At 35.0% G+C, this 20680-nt stretch overlaps 3 protein-coding genes across 3 annotated transcripts; all 3 read right to left on the reverse strand.

Moving 5' to 3' along the window:
• Positions 1 to 4733: 4733 nt before the first annotated feature.
• On the reverse strand, positions 4734 to 6975 carry LOC111376390 (MDIS1-interacting receptor like kinase 2-like). The gene is made up of 2 exons (XM_022999350.1): positions 5221 to 6975; positions 4734 to 5134 (listed from the first exon to the last, which is right to left on the reverse strand). Exons 1-2 carry the CDS (start codon positions 6872 to 6874, stop codon positions 4839 to 4841), a joined length of 1950 nt encoding a protein of 649 aa, XP_022855118.1. The 5' UTR covers positions 6875 to 6975; the 3' UTR covers positions 4734 to 4838.
• A 249-nt stretch (positions 6976 to 7224) lies between these two features.
• LOC111376407 (MDIS1-interacting receptor like kinase 2-like) lies at positions 7225 to 8100 on the reverse strand. Its single transcript, XM_022999370.1, has one exon. It carries the CDS (start codon positions 8098 to 8100, stop codon positions 7225 to 7227), a length of 876 nt encoding a protein of 291 aa, XP_022855138.1.
• A 3184-nt stretch (positions 8101 to 11284) lies between these two features.
• LOC111376392 lies at positions 11285 to 12387 on the reverse strand. The gene is made up of 3 exons (XM_022999351.1): positions 11959 to 12387; positions 11689 to 11870; positions 11285 to 11605 (listed from the first exon to the last, which is right to left on the reverse strand). The coding sequence occupies exons 1-3, from the start codon at positions 12305 to 12307 to the stop codon at positions 11600 to 11602; spliced, it is 537 nt and encodes a 178-aa protein (XP_022855119.1). The 5' UTR covers positions 12308 to 12387; the 3' UTR covers positions 11285 to 11599.
• Positions 12388 to 20680: the final 8293 nt, after the last annotated feature.

Here is a 20680-nt window from a genome sequence, read left to right on the forward strand (position 1 = left end):
TTCATCCCCGGTCCAAGATCCCTCAGTGTAGTATAAAACACGATCAAAACCTCTCAGCGAATTAGAAGAAATATATAATCACAGGTACTTTTCTGGTCGATCTCAAAATCATATCTCATATTTCAATTCACAATATACCATATACAATCTTTGAAATCCCACATGCATCATAATAAAAGATATTTCCATAATAACGATGTAATTCAAACACATAATTGTATATAATTGAACATACTTTAACAATATACTTAATTTATAAATATTTTAAAAATATTTATATTTTTCCACTCACAGAACTATGTACGTTAAAATCAACTCGATTGGTAAACTGTTCCGATATTCGTATCGTCGTCTGAAATATGTTCTAATTTTTAAATCAATAATTAATTATTTTAAGAAATTTCATTAATTAAATAGGTGATACGAAATCTTAATTATTTCACGTTTAGGCGATTTCTAAAGTCTCTTTAATTACTAAAACTAATTTTTCTTTCATTTTACTTAATTTCATAGTTTATTATACTTAATCCTTTCAATAAAATTGAATTTAATCTAACAATCTAACAATTATAAAATCAAACATAACCTTCCAATAAGTAACTTTTTACTTACCTTTCAAAATTGAGAAATTCAAGTCTAATAGTATATAGCACTTTATTCCTAACACATTGGCGAATTTTTTCTCTTTTTTCTTTCTTCTCTTCCTCTTTTTTCTCCCCCCCCCCTCCCCCCTTCTTTTTACTTTCTCTTTTTCTCTCTTCTTCTTCTCTATATCGTTTTACTTTGAGTGTGTATTTTGTGTGTGTGTTATTAATTAATGGTTTGGATAGATTTATAATGGATTGTTTTGAGTGTCCACTGCCATTTTTTTTTTATCTTTTGTAATTTTTTTTAATTTGACTTTTCTTTCCATTAATTTAAGATATTACACTCTTGCCCCTGATATCACGATTTTGTGACCTCGGTGAGCAGAAGGTATCTGTTTCCATATCCCTTTCCATTTCAAAATGAGATCCATACACATCAAATCATTTCCGCTGTAGCAAAGCTCTTGATTTCCTTCTTCGACAATTAAAGCTACAGTGTTTTGGGCTAAATTCAACACATTTTTGTTTCATTTTCTTCTCTCCTAGGGTCATTCATCCTAGATCCATTACATATTGGGGCAGAACCCTCAACATCAAGAGGTGGAGGTGGTATCAGAAGTGGAAGAGAGAAAAGAAGCGATTTCGGTACAACTCCCCAGGCGCTAAATGTGATGATGACGGCCTCAAAAACCCTACGCAATCCCTATCCTTTCTCTGTAAAAATTGCTTCTGAAGAAACATCACAAAACCCAACAAACCATGAAGATCAATGGCAAAATGAAGAAGGAAGGAAGTAAGAAATTGTCCAAAAAAGACCAGGATGTTCTGATTCGAGCTGTAGGTAAAAAGCTGGTGTTTGTTGTGGTGAGGGAACGGGGGTTTACGATCCAGTGCCTTTTGACTGTGGTGCCCGATGTCGTCAGTGCTCAAATGGTGAAATTTGCCACCAATTTGAGAAGAAAGAGGGAAATCGGACAAGATTCTTTCAATACACCATTGCTTGAGACTGGTGGTTTCAGTCAGAGGCGGAGGTGGTGGGGGAAAAAAATCCCTTTTTCTTTTTTTTTTCTTTTTTTTTTTTTTTTTTTTTTTTGGTTTTTGATTTAGGTTTTTTTAATTGTTTAAAGTGGTAAATATAAAGTTACCATTTTTGTCCCTTTATAATTGATTAAAATGTGGTTAAAGTCCAAATTTTCGATCAACTAACGAATTTTTTGACTGAAACCGTCTAAAGGGGTCTCATCTGCAACGTTTGAAAATATTAGGGGTGACAACTGCAATAAATGAAAGATTTGAGAAAAGTCTATTAATGTTTCAAAGGTTTGGAGCTTTTGCTACAATTTTTCCAAAAATTTATATGGATCAAGCACAAGTACATGACTTTTAAATTTTTACTCTAATGCATTCCCTGTTTGACATTCATTAAAATAAAACTCTTATTTTTGTTGGAATTAATTTCCAATCACATATTCTTACAGTAAAATATTCAGAACTTTTTCTTATTTTTTAACCACATCCTAAAAAAAAATCACTATTTCAAAACTCATTATTTTCAGAAAAAAATTCCATTTTTAATGCTTGTCAAACAAGGATAGAAATATTTATCGTGCAGTATTTTACACATAATATAGCCAAAATTTAATTTCTTTTTTCTTGTTCTTCTGCATTATTGTCCAGGCCAGGCATGGAACATGCTATGAAAGAGTTTTTACAGTATATTTACTATCCAAGAAAATTACAAAGACAGACATTCAGGCTTCTAACAAATACAGAGACATCCTTTCAAGTTTTGCAACATTCTCTCTAAATAACATTAACATATTCCCCTTGATCAATTAATAGTCATAACATAAAAAGCATCCGTTAAGCTAAACCATAATCGGATTGCATAGATAGATAGAGAAGCAAATTCTACTATATAATAATGAAATCACATATTGCTTATGTGTTGTACAGCTCAATTTTTCGATCTCAAAATGTTCACTTGCTAGAACTAAACAAACATTTATCTACTAATTCTACAACGACGTACCATAATTTACTACTTCCAAGCTTGATTCTGAATTTTCCAAGTCAATAAAAATGGATGAAGAAATAAAATTTAGCGCACTCCTCACCATTAAGGTCATTAGATCATTTTTCAAGAGACTCTTTAAATATAAGATACCTTCTGTTTTAAAGAGTCAACCCTTAAAATCATACTTTAAGAGACTCTTTTAATTAATATTTGGAGAGCCAAACTCACTCTCTAAATGCAGTCAAAATGTTTCAATTTTCAATGTAGGAAAATAATAAAATAATCTAAAGGAAAACTAGTGAAAGTCAAATATAGAAAAAATTAAAAATATTTTTTTGTAGTAAAACTAAGTGTTAAATATAAAGAATTTGTAAAAGTACTTCAAAATTTTAACTCTTTAAATTTATAAATGTTTTTCAAATGATAGAATATACTCTTTCAAAATAGAGTCTCTTCAAGATGCTCTTAGATGTGGTTGCAACCTCAAAAATTTTATTGAGCCTATACCGAATAATCCCCTCTTTGACTCCGATTTCTTAAAACTTATTTTCAACCATACTTTTCATAGGACTCACAACATCCCATCACCTTTCATCAAAATTTATTGAGATATAATTTTTATCTAAGCCAAATAGGGTCTAATCATCACCAGTCATTTAAATGTTTTAATACATCAATTTATTTATTTATTTTAATCTTTGGAGCAGACAGAATTCCAAGGGTGGTAATTGCTTATAAAACCCAAAACTGAGATTAAAAATGTTTGAAAGACTTACAAGGATCACGTACAAATTACATGTGAAATATTCATGGCGCATACTTTCAGACAAAATACAATAGCCAAAAATTTAATTTCGTTTTCTTCATCATCTTCATTATTGTCCAGGCAACGCACGGAACATGCTATATAAGAGTTTTTACAGTATGTTACTATTCAAGAAAATTTTAAAGAGAGCCATTCAGACTTGTAACAAAATACAGACACATCCCTTCAAGTTTAAAAAATCACAACATTCTCTCCTAATAACATATTCCCTTTTATAATAAGCTTAAGCCATAGCAAGGTTGCATAGATAAATCGAGCATCCTTGAGAATCAAGCAGCAAATCTATTTATCAGTCACCTACAGCTTAACATCACATATCTATACTGGGCATCAAAATTAGAATTCCAACGTGATTTAAGACTACATTCAAGTTTGTTATACTTACCAGTTATGACATGATCAGAAAGTTTTTAAAGGAACTGCAGTCTGTCATCAGCAAGAAATTATAACAATCAACAGCAAAGTAAAAGCAGCATCAACAGCTACTGCATCATCATAAAACAGCACAGCATCAATAGCTGCTGCACCATCTCGTCCATCAGCAACAACTACTCCTCATGATCACAGCTATAGAAGGCCAATAAAGGTTTCATATAAGTAAATTATTCAATTAAATTCGTCCTTTCGCATTTATGATTTTAAGAAAAAATTAAATGATAATACTTCCAAATTTAAGTATCTAGATTTGGAGGAGTTATAGCACCTGTCATCAAGTTAGTGTCCATGTCAACTTGTACAAGATTGATGAAATTTCCCATTTTAACAGGTACCGATCCAAAATGCCGATTGTTGATTAGATTCAAATAAACAAGTCTTGGAGAGCCGAGAATGGAAATTTACAGTGGGTGGCATAAATACTTGCATTTGTGAGGTTCAGCTATGAACACTTCCATAGATGCAAGAAACTTCATACCAATTGCAAGGATTGGCAGTTGCTTTTGGATGGCTTGAAAAATTGGTGGAATTATGGGGCTCAAAAGTCCATGAATTTAGTAGTGAATTGTAGGGATTTTCAAAACTGGTTTTCCATTTCAGTAGAGCATTTGCTTCAACGGCAGATCCAGAAGCAGGTTTAAGATAAATAAAGGAGATAATTAGTAACAATACTACAAACTCGATATCATCTAAACAACGTGATGAATTTTATATCAAAGGATAGAAATCTTTCCACATCTTAAAACAATTTAAAGCCAAAATATTATAAGTCAAGGGAAAAGTGTTTCCATTTCATATGACTTTCTGCAAGGTAGTTTTGCCATATCCACTACTTTTGGTACAAAATAACAATATTCATAGTAAACAATAAACAAGGAAAAGTTTGATGCCTAAATAGCAAAAATACATCAAAGGAAAAAAAATACATAAAAACAATTGGCATCATTTGCAAACTTTCATAAAATTCATGCTATTAAGAAATCACTGAGATGGTGGTGGATGCACTAAGCATATCAGAAACAACGTCCATGGTTGGACGAAATTGTGGATTGGAGTGAATGCATTTAGTTGCAAATTTAACAACGAACATCAAAATCTCCTCTTCTTCGAGGTTGGGATATAGAATGCGCGGATCCAAAAAATCCTTAAACTGTAATTCTCCATGTCTGAGACTGTCACCAGGACGATTTCCTTTGATCACTTCCAAAGCCAACACTCCAAAGCTGTACACATCACACTTTTCTGTCACTTTCATTGTGTAAGCAAGCTCTGCCAAAACATCAGTGAACAAATACAATTAAAATCATGTATGAACAATCCGTGGATGATATATACGAAAAAAGAAAAAATATTACCCGGTGCAACATAACCATATGTGCCTGCAAGAGCGCTCAAATTCGATGAGTCGCATTTCAAAAACTTAGCAGTTCCAAAATCTGAAATATGTGCCTCGTACTCTGTATCAAGCAAAATGTTGTTGCTTGAGATATCTCGATGAACAATTGGAGGAGAACAACTATGATGCATGTAAGACAAAGCATGAGCCACACCCTTCAAAATATTTACCCTTTTCGGCCAATCCAATGTCTTAGCTTCTTCATCTATACTTAGAGTTTTGGCAAGACTACCTCTGTCAAAGTATTGATAGACCAAAAACGAGTGTTGAGCATTTGAGCAGAAACCATAAAGTTTCACAATGTTCCGGTGCTTGATTCCTGTCAGTGCTCTTATTTCGCTTAAAAACGCTCTACGATTTGCCATTTCAGACAATGAATGAATTCTTTTCACTGCTACTATATCTTGTGATGGAAGCTTCGCCTTGTAAACCCTTCCACATCCACCCTCTCCAATGCAAAATGCTGCATCAAATTCTTTGGTGGCCTCTAATATGTCTTTATACATGACTACTCCATCAAAAGATGATATGGAAAGCAAATCATCTTCTGCATCTATTGAATTCCTCTTTCTGCGATCATACATGATCAGGATGCCAACGAGTGCAAATAGAAGTAGAGGTGCCCCAAGAAGGGGAAGTACAACTCTCAAAATGAGTTTGAGACCATTCCCTGTCTTGTGGTTTTCAACAGGAGGAGGAACTTTGCATGGTTTCAATCCTGCAATATTACCGCACAATCCTTTATTCCCTCGTAGTTTTTCTATGGAGACATTCTGAAAGGGCTTGCCATTAGGAATTTGGCCCTCCAACTCATTATAGGATATATCGATGTCCACAGCGCCAGGCAATATTTGAAAACTCTCAGGAATGAATCCAGAGAGGCGATTGTGTGAGAGGTTTAACATTCCCAAGCTTGACAAAAATCCTATTTCAGATGGTATTTCTCCAGTAAGTGAATTACTGCTCATATCCAATGCAGACAAATGAGTTAACTTACCAATATGAACCGGGATTGTTTGGCTTAAAAAATTGTAGCTCAAATTCAAGTGAAACAACTGCCTAGAATTTGGAAAATTTTCAGGTATTGGACCTCTCAGTCTGTTTCTCGAAAGGTCTAGGTAATTTAAGCTTGACAATGATCCCAATTCGTGAGGTATATGCCCAGAAATTTGATTGTCATTCAGATCAATTTTCAGAAGTAAAATTGACTTCCCAATTTCCTTTGGGATCCCCCCACATAACTGGTTTGAAGAAAGATCGAGTACTTGTATTTGACTTAAATTTCCAAATTCAGGAGGAATGCTCCCTGAAAGGTTGTTCTTCGCTATTTTCAATGTTTCTAGTTGTTTGCTAATACACCAATCATTGGAGAGTTCACCATAGAATTTATTGTCACTTAGATCCATGAATGTCAAATTTGGATAGACACCGAATTCTTCCGACAGATTCCCAGAAAACTGGTTGTGATCAAATCGGGCTCTAGTTAAACTGGAACAATTTTTCAAGCTTTTAGGGATTGGACCTGAAAGTCTATTGTTATCCACAGTAAAATGTTGTATTAACCTACCGCCACATAACTCTGGCAAATGACCAGAAAATTGATTTTCATCCATTTCCAGGACAACAAGTTTCTTCAATTTTCCTAGTTCACTTGGAATGGGACCGGAAAGTTGGTTCTGACGAAGGAACAAATATTCTAAATTGCTCAGGTCACCTAATGNAAGGTTATTAGCGTAGAGGTGCAGAATGGTTAGACCCGTAGCTTTGCCTAAAGAGGCTGGGATCAAACCTGTGAGATTATTATTGTTTAAACTCAGGGTTTCAAGTGACTTTAGCTTCCCCAACTCAGGAGGGATCGGACCAGAAAGTTTATTTTTGAAAAGATTCAAAATTTACAGTTGATTCAAGTTCCCTAGAGTGGGAGGTATGGGCCCTGTCAGCATGTTGGTGTCCATGTAAACCTCTAGAAGATTGGAGAGATTTCCCATTTCAGGGGGTATAAATCCAGAAAGAGAATTAAGTTTAAACTCAAGGTTTCAAGTGACTTTAGCTTCCCCAACTCAGGAGGGATCGAACCAGAAAGTTTATTTTTGAAAAGATTCAAAATTTGCAGCTGATTCAAGTTCCCTAGAGTGGGAGGTATGGGCCCCGTCAGCATGTTGGTGTCCATGTAAACCTCTAGAAGATTGGAGAGATTTCCCATTTCAGGGGGTATAAATCCAGAAAGAGAATTATTATAAAGATACAAAAAGGTCAAGTTTCTCAAATTGCCAAAAGAAACAGGAATTGGACCATCAAGTTTGTTACTGTACAATGCAAGCTCACTTAAAGACACTAGTTGTCCTATTTCAGAAGGAATCGAGCCATTAAGTTGATTTTCAACCAAATGAAGAGTTTGAAGACTAGTTAGTCGGCCTATTTCTGATGGGATTGTTCCTGTAAGCTGATTTGTGGATATATCAAGATAGACGAGTTTTGAGAGTTTACCTATTTGAGGTGGAATGGAGCCAAAAAGTCGGTTGATGCACAAATCGATAAAAGCAAGATTTGGGAGAGACGAGAATGGAAACTTATTGAGGGTGGCATTAATATTTGCATTTGTAAGGTTCAGGCTGTTGACACTTCCATCAATGCAAGAAACTCTAAACCAATTGCAAGGACTACCCCTTGCTTTTGGATGAGTCCAAGAAGTTAGAATGGAATTGTTCTCATTTTTGAAAGTGGCTTTCCACTTCAGTAGAGCATTTGCTTCTGCAAAAGAAGCAGAAGCAGGTTTAAGACAAACAAAGAAGAGAAAAGGCAGGAACAAGAAAAATGTAAAAATGGGGTACTTCAACATGGTTATTAAACTGGGATTTAGTTTGTGCTTGGATTAATTTAGATGCCATGAAATTGTAATTTATAGATGCAAAATTGGAAATAAAATCTACGTATGTAATGGGGAAGAATTTCAAAGACTTTGGAGTGTAAAAGACTTCTAAAGTCATCGTGTCAGTTTCTATCCCTTATTTTTTCACAATTGGGCAGCAAATCAATTATTGCTGAAAGTCCAATACAAAATACTACGCACGATGGATCAAAGAAAAAGTGCAAAAAACAAAATGGCTACTGCGTATTGGTCTATAGTTCTCTCCATTAAGGTCATTAGACGTGACTACAACCTCAAAAAGTTTACTGATCCTAGACCGAATAAGCCCTTCTTTGACTCTAATTTCTTAAAATTCATTTTCAACCATAATTTAATTCACAAGATTCCATCACTTTTTATCAAAATTTGCTAAAATATAATTTTTATCTAAACCAAACAGGGTCTAATCATCACAAGTCATTTAAATGTGTTAATACATCAATTATTTATTTATTTTAATCTTTGGAGCAAATAGAATTCCCAAGGGTGGTAATTGTTTATATAACCCAAAATTGTGATTAAAAACGGCTGAAAGACTAACGAAGATCACGTACAAAATATATGTGAAATATTCAGGGCGCAGACTTTTAGACAAAATACAATAGCCAAAATTTTAATTTCGTTTTCTCGATCATCTTCATTATTAAACTTTGTGCTTGAATTAATTTAGATGCTATGAAACTGTAATTTATAAATGCAAAATTGGAAATAAAATCTACGTATGTAATGGGGAAGAATTTCAAGTCCACTCCCTATGTCCATTCTTCCAGGAAGCAGAAGGCAGCATTCTATTATCAAACACTTTTGGAGTGTTAGAAGACTTCTGAAGTCATCGTCTGTCTTTTAGTGGCAGAGAAAGAAAAAATGCAATTAAGTTGTTTAGTCTAAATCTGGGCAGCAACTCATTTGTTTCGTCTAAAACAATGAAAAAGAAAGTTAGCTACTTCACATTGGTTTATAGTTCTCACCATTTCTTGCAACCTCAAAAGTACATGGATTAGAAATGGCTGAAAAATTTATATGGATCAAGTACAAGTACATGACTTTTAAATTTTTACTCTAATGCATTTCCCATTTGACAATCATTAAAATAAAACTCCTTTTTTTTTTGGTTGAAACTCATTTTTAATCACATATTCTCACAATAAAATATTTTACAAGTAAATTCAAATTTTTTTTTTTACTTTTTAACCACATCCTAAAAAAAAATCACTATTTCAAAACTCATTATTTCAAAATAAAAAAATAAAAAAAACCCCTTTTTAATGGTTGTCAAAAAGGGATAGAAATATTTATCGCGCAGTATTTTAAACATATTATAGCCAAAATTTAATTTCTTTTTTCTTGTTCTTCTGCATTATTGTCCAGGCCATATGGTCCATGGAACTTGCTATGAAAGAGTTTTTACAATATATTTACTATCCAAGAAAATTACAAAGACAGCCATTCAGGCTTCTGACAAATACAGAGACATCCTTTCAAGTTTCGCAACATTCTCTCTTCAACATAAAAAGCATCCAATAAGCTAAACCAGAATAGGATTGCATAGATAAATTGAGCAGCAAATTCTACTATATAATAATAAAATCACATATTGCTTATGTGCTGTATAGCTCAATTTCTCAATCTCTAGATGTTCACTTGCTAGAACTAAACAAACATTTATCTACTTACTCTACAACGACGTACCATAATTTACTACTTCCATGCTTGATTCTAAATTTTCCAAGTCAATAAAAATGGATGAAGAAATAAAACTTAGCGTACTCCTCACCATTAAGGTCATTAGATAATTTTAAGAGACTCTTTAAATATAAGATACTTTCTGTTTTAAAGAATCAACCCTTAAAATCATACTTTAAGAGACTCTTTTAATTAACATTTGGAGAGCCAAACCCACTCTCTATTATTAAATGCAGTCAAAATGTTTCAATTTTTAATGTAGGAAAATAATAAAATAATCTAAAGGAAAACTAGTTAAAATCAAATATAGAAAAAAATTTAAAATATTTTTTGTAGTAAAACTAAGTGTTAAATATAAAGAATTTGTTGAAATACTTCAAAATTTTATTTCTTTAAATTTAGAAATGCTTTTCAAATGATAGAGTATACTCTTTCAAAATAGAGTCTCTTGAAGACACTCTTCAAAAATTTTATTGAGCCTAAACCGAATAATCCCCTCTTTGACTCCGATTTCTTAAAACTTATTTTCAACCATATTTTTTTCACTTTTTATCAAAATTTACTGAGATATAATTTTTATCTAAACCAAATAGGGTCTAATCATCACCAGTCATTTAAAGGTTTTAATACATCAATTTATTTATTTATTTATTTTAATTTTTGGGGCAGACAGAATTTCAAGGGTGGTATGGTAATTGCTTATAAAACCCAAAATTGAGATTAAAAATGGTTGAAAGACTTGCAAGGATCACGTACAAAATAGATGTGAAATATTCATGGCGCATACTTTCAGACAAAATACAATAGCCAAAAATTTAATTTCGATTTCTTCATCATCTTCATTATTGTCCAGGCAACGCACGGAACATGCTACATAAGAGTTTTTACAGTATATTACTATTCAAGAAAATTTCAAAGAAAGCCATTCAGACTTGTAACAAAATACAGACACATCCCTTCAAGTTTAAAAAATCACAACATTCTCTCCTAATAACATATAAAATGCATCTAATAAGCTTAAGCCGTAGCAAGGTTGCATAGATAAATCGAGCATCCTTGAGAATCAAGCAGCAAATCTATTTATCAGTTACCTACAGCTTAACATCACATATCTATACTGGGCATCAAAATTAGAGTTCCAATGTGATTTAAGACTACATTCAAGTTTGTTATACTTACCAATTAGAAAGTTTTTAAAGGAGCCGCAGTCTGTCATCAGCAAGAAATTATAGCAATCAACAGGAAAGTAAAAGCAGCATCAACAGCTACTGCATCATCATAAAACAGCACAGCATCAATAGCTGCTGCATCATCTCGTCCATCAGCAACAACTACTCCTCATGATCACAGCTATAGAAGGCCAATAAAGGTTTCATATAAGTAAATTATTCAATAATCTAAATTTAGTTTATGCAACAGGAAAGCCAAATCATAGAGCAAAGCAAATTTATAGATGAAAACTACGAAGGATGCTAAAATTCAAAGCATTACAGAAACTGTAGATTTATAAAGCAAGGGGGTAAGACATTTCTTATGATGTCAAACTGCATAAATTAGATGCAGATATCATCAAAACAAACCATCGATCCAGTACAAGAAAGAGTTCAACCTTAGGAATAAGTTCAGGGAAATCAGTTCTAGAGACCACTAAATAGATGAGAGACGATACTATATATCTGAATATTCTGAAAGACAAAAGCAGCCGCACACAGCTGCAAGCCAATCCATCAAACTGCACTTCAGTCTCTTACTCCTGGAAAATAATATAAAATATAACAATTTAATGAACACTTTCAAATGTGGAAAAAATAATTGAGAGAGGGTTTCAGAACTCACATCAGCATCAGAACGAGGAGTAGGGCTACGAGAATCAGTACCACGACGAGGAGGAGAGAATTTTTGGGGGTTGGAGACCGCTCTTTGCAATTGAGAGAGCATCTGGACTTCCACCCCTTGAAGTTGTTTGACGCGGAGATGGGCTCCTCCGGGGACTAAGACTACGTCGAGCAGGGGAAGGACTATTACATACACCAATTGGCTTCATAAAACAATTATAAAGAACTAAATTAATTTAAAAATTGACGATGACAACAAAGAAGTTAGTAGCTCCCATAAGACCGACTTCGACTACGCCTCTCATCATCATCTTTGCCTCTTCCACGGTCTCTGTGATACCTATGACTAAGACTGTGATTTCTGCTTCGGCTCCAACTTCTACGGCGATAATCCCTATGCCTGCCACGATGCCGTTCCTTTTCATATCTACCCTTACTTCTGCTGCGGCTTCTCTTCCTGTAATCCTTCTCCCTGTAATCATCCCGGTACCAGAATTAGTTTGATTTAAATCAGCACATGATGGCTTAAATATAATTCTGCAAGAAGGCCAGAAAGTATCATTCGGAGAAAAACTAAGAATACAGGTAAAAGAACTGAAAAAATAACAAATACAAGACATGACAACTAGATTTTTTTTTTCCTTTTTTCAATGATAGCAGATTGCTGACTAAAATTCTTTTCCAGATTTGTACAACCCAATTGACATCCAAAAGCTGTAAAACATATTTTGATAAGCCATGGAAATCTAGACAATCTCAACGCATGCGCAAGAAGACCTGCAGGTATGTGGAAGAGTGAAGATTGTGAGAAATGCATGCATGCAAGACCAAGTTCCAAGCAGTCACCTGATTTCCAGCAAAAGCAACGGCTGTCAGTTAATATTTAGTTTCTTTAATATGTAATCATTTTCTTTATTCAGTTTCCTTAATGTAAACGTGGGCTTTGAGAATGGGTATTCAGTTACCACTCATGGCTATATATATTTGTAATTTGACTGCAATGTAATATATCAGAAGAAAATTGTTCTAATTGTGGTTTAATTCTGACCCTAAGAGAATTTCAATTACAATTAAACTCTGATTGGGACCTATCATTGGTATCAGAGCAGCGTTGTAATTATTTTTGACATTGTGTTGAATTCATGGCAACCAACAAAGAAAGGATCGAGAGTCTAGAAGCCGGACTGCAGAAGATGGAACTGGATATGGCCAAGGAGCTGCAACACCTCCAGGAAACCATCAACCGCATGTCAGAAACTTTTCTCTTGAACAAAGAAGGGTCCAGCAACCATAACAACTAGCACACGAGCCATTCTTGTGCTAACCAAGAGGAAGACAAAGGAGACATAGAAGGTGGAAGGGTGATCTTCTCATAAAAAATGGCTAAGCTGGAGTTTCCAAAATATTCAGGCAATGATCCGACGGAGCGGTTCAGCAAGGTCTACCAATTTTTTGAATACCAGAATAACCCGGAGGCCCCAAAAATTGCGTTGGCGTCATTCCACCTTGAAGGGGAAGCCAACCAATGGTGGCAATGGCTGCACAGAGCATACAAGGAGGAAGGAAGAACCGTGACATGGGCAGTCTTTGAGGAAGAGCTGTGGGCACGCTTCAGACCAACCGAATGTGGAGATTTCGATGAAGCACTATCACGGGTCCGACAAGTTGGATCCTTGCGCAACTATCAGAAAGAGTTTGAAAGATTGGGTAATCGGGTGCACGGATGGACTCAAAAGGCGCTTGTCGGGACATTTATGGGAGGTCTTAAGTCAGAAATTTCTAATGGGATTCGAATGTTCAATCCAAAGACTTTAAAGAAAGCTATCAGTCTTGCACGCATACGAGTTGACCAACTCCTGCGCCAACGGAAGTTTACGCAGCTAGTACTTACCAACCGTTCGCCAAATGCCATATCGGCTTCGACTCGAGTGAAGCGACTAACCTGGGATGAAATGCAGAAACGGCGCCCCTAGGGACTCTGTTTCAACTGCCTAGAAAAGTTCTCGGCCGGTCATAAGTGCAAAGGGCCACAATTGTTGTTGCTTGAAGGAAGCTCCAGTGGGGCGAAATTTGGGTGTGAAGAAATCACTGATGAAGCTATTGGGAATTTATTTAAACATGCACAGCGGAATTTAACAAATTTCAATTCCCATTCAAGATTCAACTGTGTATTTAGATAAAAACTGTGATAAGAAATATACATTTTCTTGTAATTTGCAAACTCCTTCGCGTTATTCCTTTCCAGCAGCTTGAATCTGCCTTTCACAACTGTCCAATTGTCCAGCCTCCAATGAAATCCACACAGAGAATAGACTGCAACTGCTAGAGTTTCTCTTTTGTGCCAGCAAGAATAATGAAAATCTTATGGACCTCAAACCCTAGCTATGTATATATATATAAACCCAAACGGACCCGGTCCGGTCCGGTTCAATATTTAATTAATCCAATTAATTAAACCCGGTCCGTGAATTAATTAATCCAATTAATTAATTCGGGAATATAAATAACAAATTCAATTAATTAATTTATCCAACGATTGTTAAATTAACCAATTGGCAATTTGCAATTTTCCAATTCTCTTTTGTGTGCGACCCATTAGGTTCCCGACCACGATGCCTAACGTCGTGAAATATTATTTTGATCTAATCAAAATTGATAAATTAATACACCCTTTTAATTTATCGTCAATTCACACTCGCCGTCCCTGATTGACATCTAGCAATGTGTCAGGGCAATACATGTGACGGAAAATGTCACGTGGTATGACAAAACCAAATTCGTTCGTTTACCGTGAAACTATTATCCCTCCGTCAATACGATCCGATCAATTACGAGATATGGAATTATGTCAATCTCGATCATTGATCATATCTTTCACTCCACTATAAAGTTAATATAAATCGAAAACTCCTTTTCGACTTAACTTTTTGATTTATGAGTACACCTTGACCAAGGATTTCATCATCGACTTAATTGAATGAAACGCAGATCATAATCTCCTACTATCTAAGAGTGACGAATCCTTTATTGATTAATCACAACTTTCATACGATTCTTGACGTACCCGAACGATGTCGTATTATCGGCCCCTTTCAGAGCAACATCCAACACCGTCAAAGTATGACTGTCCTCATATAAGGTACCATGACGACCTCAAGTCAAAGGACCAATTCCACTACCGAACGTTAGAGATTAGCCACTGACACTCAGATAGTTATCCATGTGGAATCTCTTAGCGGGTCTCCAATGTTTTGTTCTATAACAAAACATCCACGTGTTCATTTAAGTGTCACCACACTTTAACTCGTGAGATCAGCTACTTATTTCACAAGTAAGAAATGCCACACGTGATGGTCTAACTGTATTAACGATATCCGTATCTCGTTATTACTTACGACCATGGTTTATTCAAGATCCAATTATATGTAATTTGTATATCACAATCACAACTCCTTGTGATTAACAGATTACCTAAATTTTGGATCTTCGGATTCTATTATTTAATATTATTTATTACAAAATTAATTTAAATAAATAATAGATCTCGCCAAAATCAAATGCATTAAATATATTAAAAGCGTTTACAACCTAAATCGATTGGATTTAGGGCATAACACTTACAAACTCCCACTTGCACTAGATCCAATCACTCACGTATCTAATACCATAAGCATCCACATGACGATCATGTTCTGTTGTGACAACGGCTTTGTCAGTGGATCTGTAATATTATCATCTGTTGGAACTCGCTCTATCGTTACGTCATTCCTTTGTATAATCTCCCTGATGAGATGATATCGCCTTCGCACATGTTTGGATCGTTGATAAGATCTCGGTTCCTTCGCTTGCGCGATGGCTCCATTGTTATCACAATACAAAGGTATGGGATCAATAATGCTAGGAACGACTCCAAGTTCATTAATGAACTTCTTGATCCACACAGCTTCCTTTGCTGCTTCAGAAGCAGCTATGTACTCGGCTTCTGTTGTTGAATCAGCGGTTGTTTCCTGTTTGGAACTTTTCCAACTAACCGCTCCATTGTTGAGAGTAAACATATATCCTGACTGAGACTTGCTATCATCTTTATCAGTTTGAAAATTAGCATCAGTATACCCCTGAATTTTCAATTTATTTCCTCCATAGATCAAGAACACATCTTTAGTCCTTCTCAAGTACTTAAGAATGTTCTTAACCGCTATCCAGTGTTTCTCATCAGGGTTTGCTTGAAACCTGCTCGTAACACTTAGAGCATACGAGACATCTGGTCTTGTACATAGCATCGCATACATGATAGATCCTATCGCCGAAGCATAAGGAATCTTGTCCATGCGACTCCTTTCATCATATGTTTTAGGACACATATCTCTTGAGAGGTAAATCCCATGTGACATGGGGCATAATCATCTTTTAGACTCTTCCATATTAAATCTTATCAAGATTTTATCTATGTACGAAGATTGGGATAAGCCTAGTAATCTCTTAGATCTATCTCTATAGATCTTAATTCCCAAGATATACGCTGCTTCTCCCATATCTTTCATGGAGAAATTTTTTGACAACCATAATTTTACCGATTGAAGCATTGGGATGTCATTTCCCATTAATAATATGTCATCGACATATAATATCAGGAATACGACTGCGCTCCCACTTGTTTTCTTATAAACACACGGTTCATCTTCATTTTTGATAAAATCAAACTTTTTGATTATTTCATCAAAACGAAGATTCCAGCTCCTAGAGGCTTGCTTTAATCCATAAATGGATCGATTTAGCTTGCATACTTTGTTGGCTCCTTTGGATTCAAAACCTTCAGGCTGTATCATGTACACCTCCTCTTGCAGGTTTCCATTAAGGAAAGCAATTTTGGCATCCATTTGCCATATCTCATAATCATGGTATGCAACTATTGCAAGCAAAATTCGAATGGATTTCAGCATGGCTACAGGCGAAAAAGTTTCATCAAAGTCAATACCTTGTCTTTGTGTGTAACCCTTCGTTACTAGCCTTACTTTGTATGTGTGGACGTTTCCATCCACATCGACCTTTTTCTTGTAAACCCATTTACAACCTATCGGTTTTATCCCACCTGGAAGGTCAACCAAGGTCCAAACCTTGTTTTCATACATTAAGTCCATTTCGGATTCCATGGCATCTTGCCATCTCTTCGAATCAACACTTGACTTTGCTTCTGCGTAATTTGTAGGTTCATCATCCTCGATTAATAATACTTGATTAGTAATCGTGAATTCGTACCTCCTGGGAGGTCGAATGATCCTACTTGATTTACGCTGAGTTGGAGTGTCCTCAGGGTTCTCTACATCCTGATCAAGAGTCTGTCCATCAACAGGTGTAGGATCAGACTCAAGTTCATCTAATTGGTCAATAGTGTCTGTGGATTCTTGAACTTCTTCAAGTTCTAGTTTGCTCCCACTACCCTCTCCTAGAATAAACTCTTTCTCTAAGAATATGGCATGCCTTGAGATGAACACTTTCTTCTCAACGGGATTATAGAATTGATATCCAATTGTGTCCTTTGGATATCCCACAAATGCACATTTGTTAGATTTAGCTTCAAACTTATCTGATTCATTTCGCTTTACATAAGCGTCACATCCCCAAACTTTCATATGAGATAAGTTTGGTCTTTTTCCTCTCCATAGCTCGTATGGAGTTTTGTCGACCGATTTAGATGGGACACGATTAAGTGTGTAGCACGCTGCAATTAGTGCATGACCCCAAAATGATTTTGGGATGTTTGCATGGCTCATTATAGATCGCACCACGTCTAACAAAGTGCGATTCCTCCGTTCAAATACACCATTATGTTGTGGTATATATGGCGGAGTCCACTGCGAGAGAATCCCGTTCTCTTTAAGATAATCTAAAAATTCTCCCTTTAAATATTCTCCACCTCGATCTGATCTCAGCGTAAGTATATTTTTACCAGTTTATTTCTCTACTTCAAGTTTGAATTCCTTGAACTTTTCAAGTGCTTCAAGCTTGAATTTAATCAGATACACATAACCATATCTAGAATGATCATCAGTGAATGTGATGAAGTAAGAGAAACCACCTCTGGCAGTTATTGACATGGGTCCACATACATCAGTATGTATTAGTCCCAACAGTTCTGTGGTTCTTTCTCCTTTTCCAGTAAAAGGGAACTTGATCATTTTGCCTAACAGGCACAACTCGCATCTGTCAAATGATTCAAAATCAGTTGACCCTAAGTATCCATCTTTATGTAACTTAGAAATGCGTTTGTCGTTAATATGACCCAATTTGCAATGCCAAAGGTATGTATTATTTAGATTATCACTTTTATGCCTTTTATTTTCCATATTCATAATAGACGACTCAGTATCAAGAATATAAATTCCATTCTGCAACACACCACAACCATAAAAGATCTCATCTTTATAAAACGAACAACGATTGTTCTTAACATTAATTGAAAAACCACTTATGTCTAAACACGAAATAGAAATAATGTTTTTAGTAATGGCGGGAACAAAATAGCAATTTTCTAATTCTAATACTAAGCCTGAAGGCAGTGGTAAGAAGTATGTCCCTACAGCTAATGCAGCAACTCTTGCTCCATTTCCCACACGCAGGTCAACTTCTCTTTTCTGCAGTGTTCTACTTCTCTTTAGTCCCTACATATTTATACAAATATGAGATCCACATCCGGTATCTAATACCCAAGAAGCTAATGAAGTAGACATATTAACCTCGACAACAAAAGTACCTAAAGTAGAAGCTTCAGAAGACTTCTTTCCCTTCAAGCTTGCGAGGTAAGCCTTGCAGTTTCTCTTCCAATGATCTTTCACTCCACAGTGATAACATGGGTCATCAGATTTGGTATTGTCCTTGCCTGCTTTGACTGCTTTGTTATTGCCTTTAGCCTTTTTGGATGTTTTCTTAAAACTTCCTTTGATTTTCCTCTTAGTTCCCTTGGAGGAATGAATAGCTAAGACATACCCAGTGCTAGCCTTAACATTGAGCTCCACAGTTTTAAGCATATTAAGCAACTCAGGGAGTGTGCATTCGATCTTATTCATGTTAAAATTCAAATGAACTGTGAATAACTATCTGGCAGAGATTGTAGAATCAAGTCAATACTTAGTTCATGATCCATGATAAAACCCAGTGAACTCAGTTTTTCAATAAAACCAATCATCTTCAGCACGTGAGCATCGACTGATGATCCCTCTGCCATTTTGCACCGGTATAGTTGTTTAGAGGTCTCATACCTCTCCACACGAGATTGTTCATCATACAACTTCTTGAGATGAAAAATCATAGTGTAAGCATCCATACCCTCATGTTGCTTCTGCAACTCAGGAGACATAGCTACAAGCATCACAGATGCTGCAGTGTTATCGTCATCACTGTGTTTATTGTAAGCAGCCACCTCTTCCTGAGTGGAATTTTCAGTAGGCACCGCTGGAAAGGACTGCTCAAGGACATATCCAATTTTCTCATGCTTGAGAACGATTCTCAAATTGCGGTACCAATCGAGAAAATTTGGTCCGGTCAGTTTGTTGGCATCCAGTATGCCTCTCAAATTCATATGATTACTCATGATTCAAAAACTGTGAATGACAAAAAAATAGAATTAATATGTATTGTAATGCATGTGCATAAATTCAATATGGACTTTAATTAAATGTGCTCCCACTGTCTAAAATAAATTCATAACCCTCATACATAAATTATTTGAATCCACACTTGATTCACAGTGGGCTGGGATCCCATTCGTTGTATCGAGATCTTGAGTGTACTCAACAAATCCTAATAAAACATTTGGGTAGATATTATTATAAATTGTATTTCCATACAACTCCCAGATCATTAAACTGACAACTCTTTTGTCTTCACACATCTTATGTTTTAGCTTAACATGCCTCTAAAACTTATCTCCTTGAGTGTACTCAACAAAAGATAAATTTTAGTTAAATTAAACCCATCATTCAGAAATATCAAATATTTCATAGTGTCAAACATATCCCTAATAGACCAGCCTTGAGTGTACTTAACAAGCTAAGGTCGATTTAGGATTCTCATTTTTCACTATAATGATGGAAGGCAAATAATACTAACTTAATAATTTTTTTTAACGAGGGATTTAATGTGCAATGGTTTCATCAAGCAATTATATATATATATAAACATACATCAACTACGCGAATAAATACATATATATATAAGTAATAGTATGAATGATTATGAACTTGTTCTATCTAGTTTTCCCGAGCCAAAAGGAAAACTAGTTGGTCAATTCCTAAGGGGTACAGTATTGGACCAATAGCAATACACCATCTCCATGGTGTCCACCTCTTCTTGCGCCTCCAATTAGCCGAACTTGCAACATGTATTCTATACTAGTTGGCACGCAATAACAATAATAACGGACTCGCAGGTCCAATATTTAATAAGGAGCTCACAGGCCCACAACGACAATAAGAAGTAAATCAACCATTCAACACATCCATATGGTCGAATCCATAATCATCCACAAACATTCATCACATAAATGTTTCCTATGTATAATATCTAATATTGTATGTAATGTCTCATAAATCTAGCAATTATAGTCGTCAAAATTGAATCAAAATTTTGGGATCGAGATAATTAAACAAGTAATTAATCGTATTAATTAATTAATTTAATTGACGGGCCTATTTAATTAAAATCAAATTTTAACTAAATCCCGAATTAGAGTCCAACTCTAACTCCATAACTATTTGGAGAAGTAATTTAATCAAAATCGAATTTTAATTAATTATTAAATTAGAGTCATATTCTAAGTACTGATTTGCATAGGAAAGTGGTGCTAATTCAAAACAAATTTTAATTAATGTAATATTAGAGTCCAACTCTAATAAAATTGAATTAATATTTTAATTTAGGACAAAATTCCCAAACATAATAAAAATTCAATTAAGGGTCAAATTAAATATTTAAGTTAAAATCTAATTTTAACAAAA

This window comes from Olea europaea, unplaced genomic scaffold (assembly GCF_002742605.1).
Source record: "Olea europaea var. sylvestris unplaced genomic scaffold, O_europaea_v1 scaffold1500, whole genome shotgun sequence".
Classification (NCBI taxonomy): Eukaryota; Viridiplantae; Streptophyta; class Magnoliopsida; order Lamiales; family Oleaceae; genus Olea; species Olea europaea.

What these genes read in the sequence shown, in the direction of transcription:
- LOC111376390 (XM_022999350.1), bottom strand. Translation starts at nt 6,874, where the DNA reads ATGGATGAAAATCAATTTTCTGGTCATTTGCCAGAGTTATGTGGCGGT. An exon ending in ATATGGTTATGTTGCACCGG is followed by an intron (nt 5,135 to 5,220) that starts GTAATATTTTTT and finishes ATGTTTTGGCAG; the next exon opens with AGCTTGCTTACACAATGAAA.
- LOC111376407 (XM_022999370.1), bottom strand. Translation starts at nt 8,100, where the DNA reads ATGTTGAAGTACCCCATTTTTACATTTTTCTTGTTCCTGCCTTTTCTC.
- LOC111376392 (XM_022999351.1), bottom strand. Translation starts at nt 12,307, where the DNA reads ATGTCTTGTATTTGTTATTTTTTCAGTTCTTTTACCTGTATTCTTAGT. An exon ending in CGAAGTCGGTCTTATGGGAG is followed by an intron (nt 11,871 to 11,958) that starts CTACTAACTTCT and finishes TGTATGTAATAG; the next exon opens with TCCTTCCCCTGCTCGACGTA.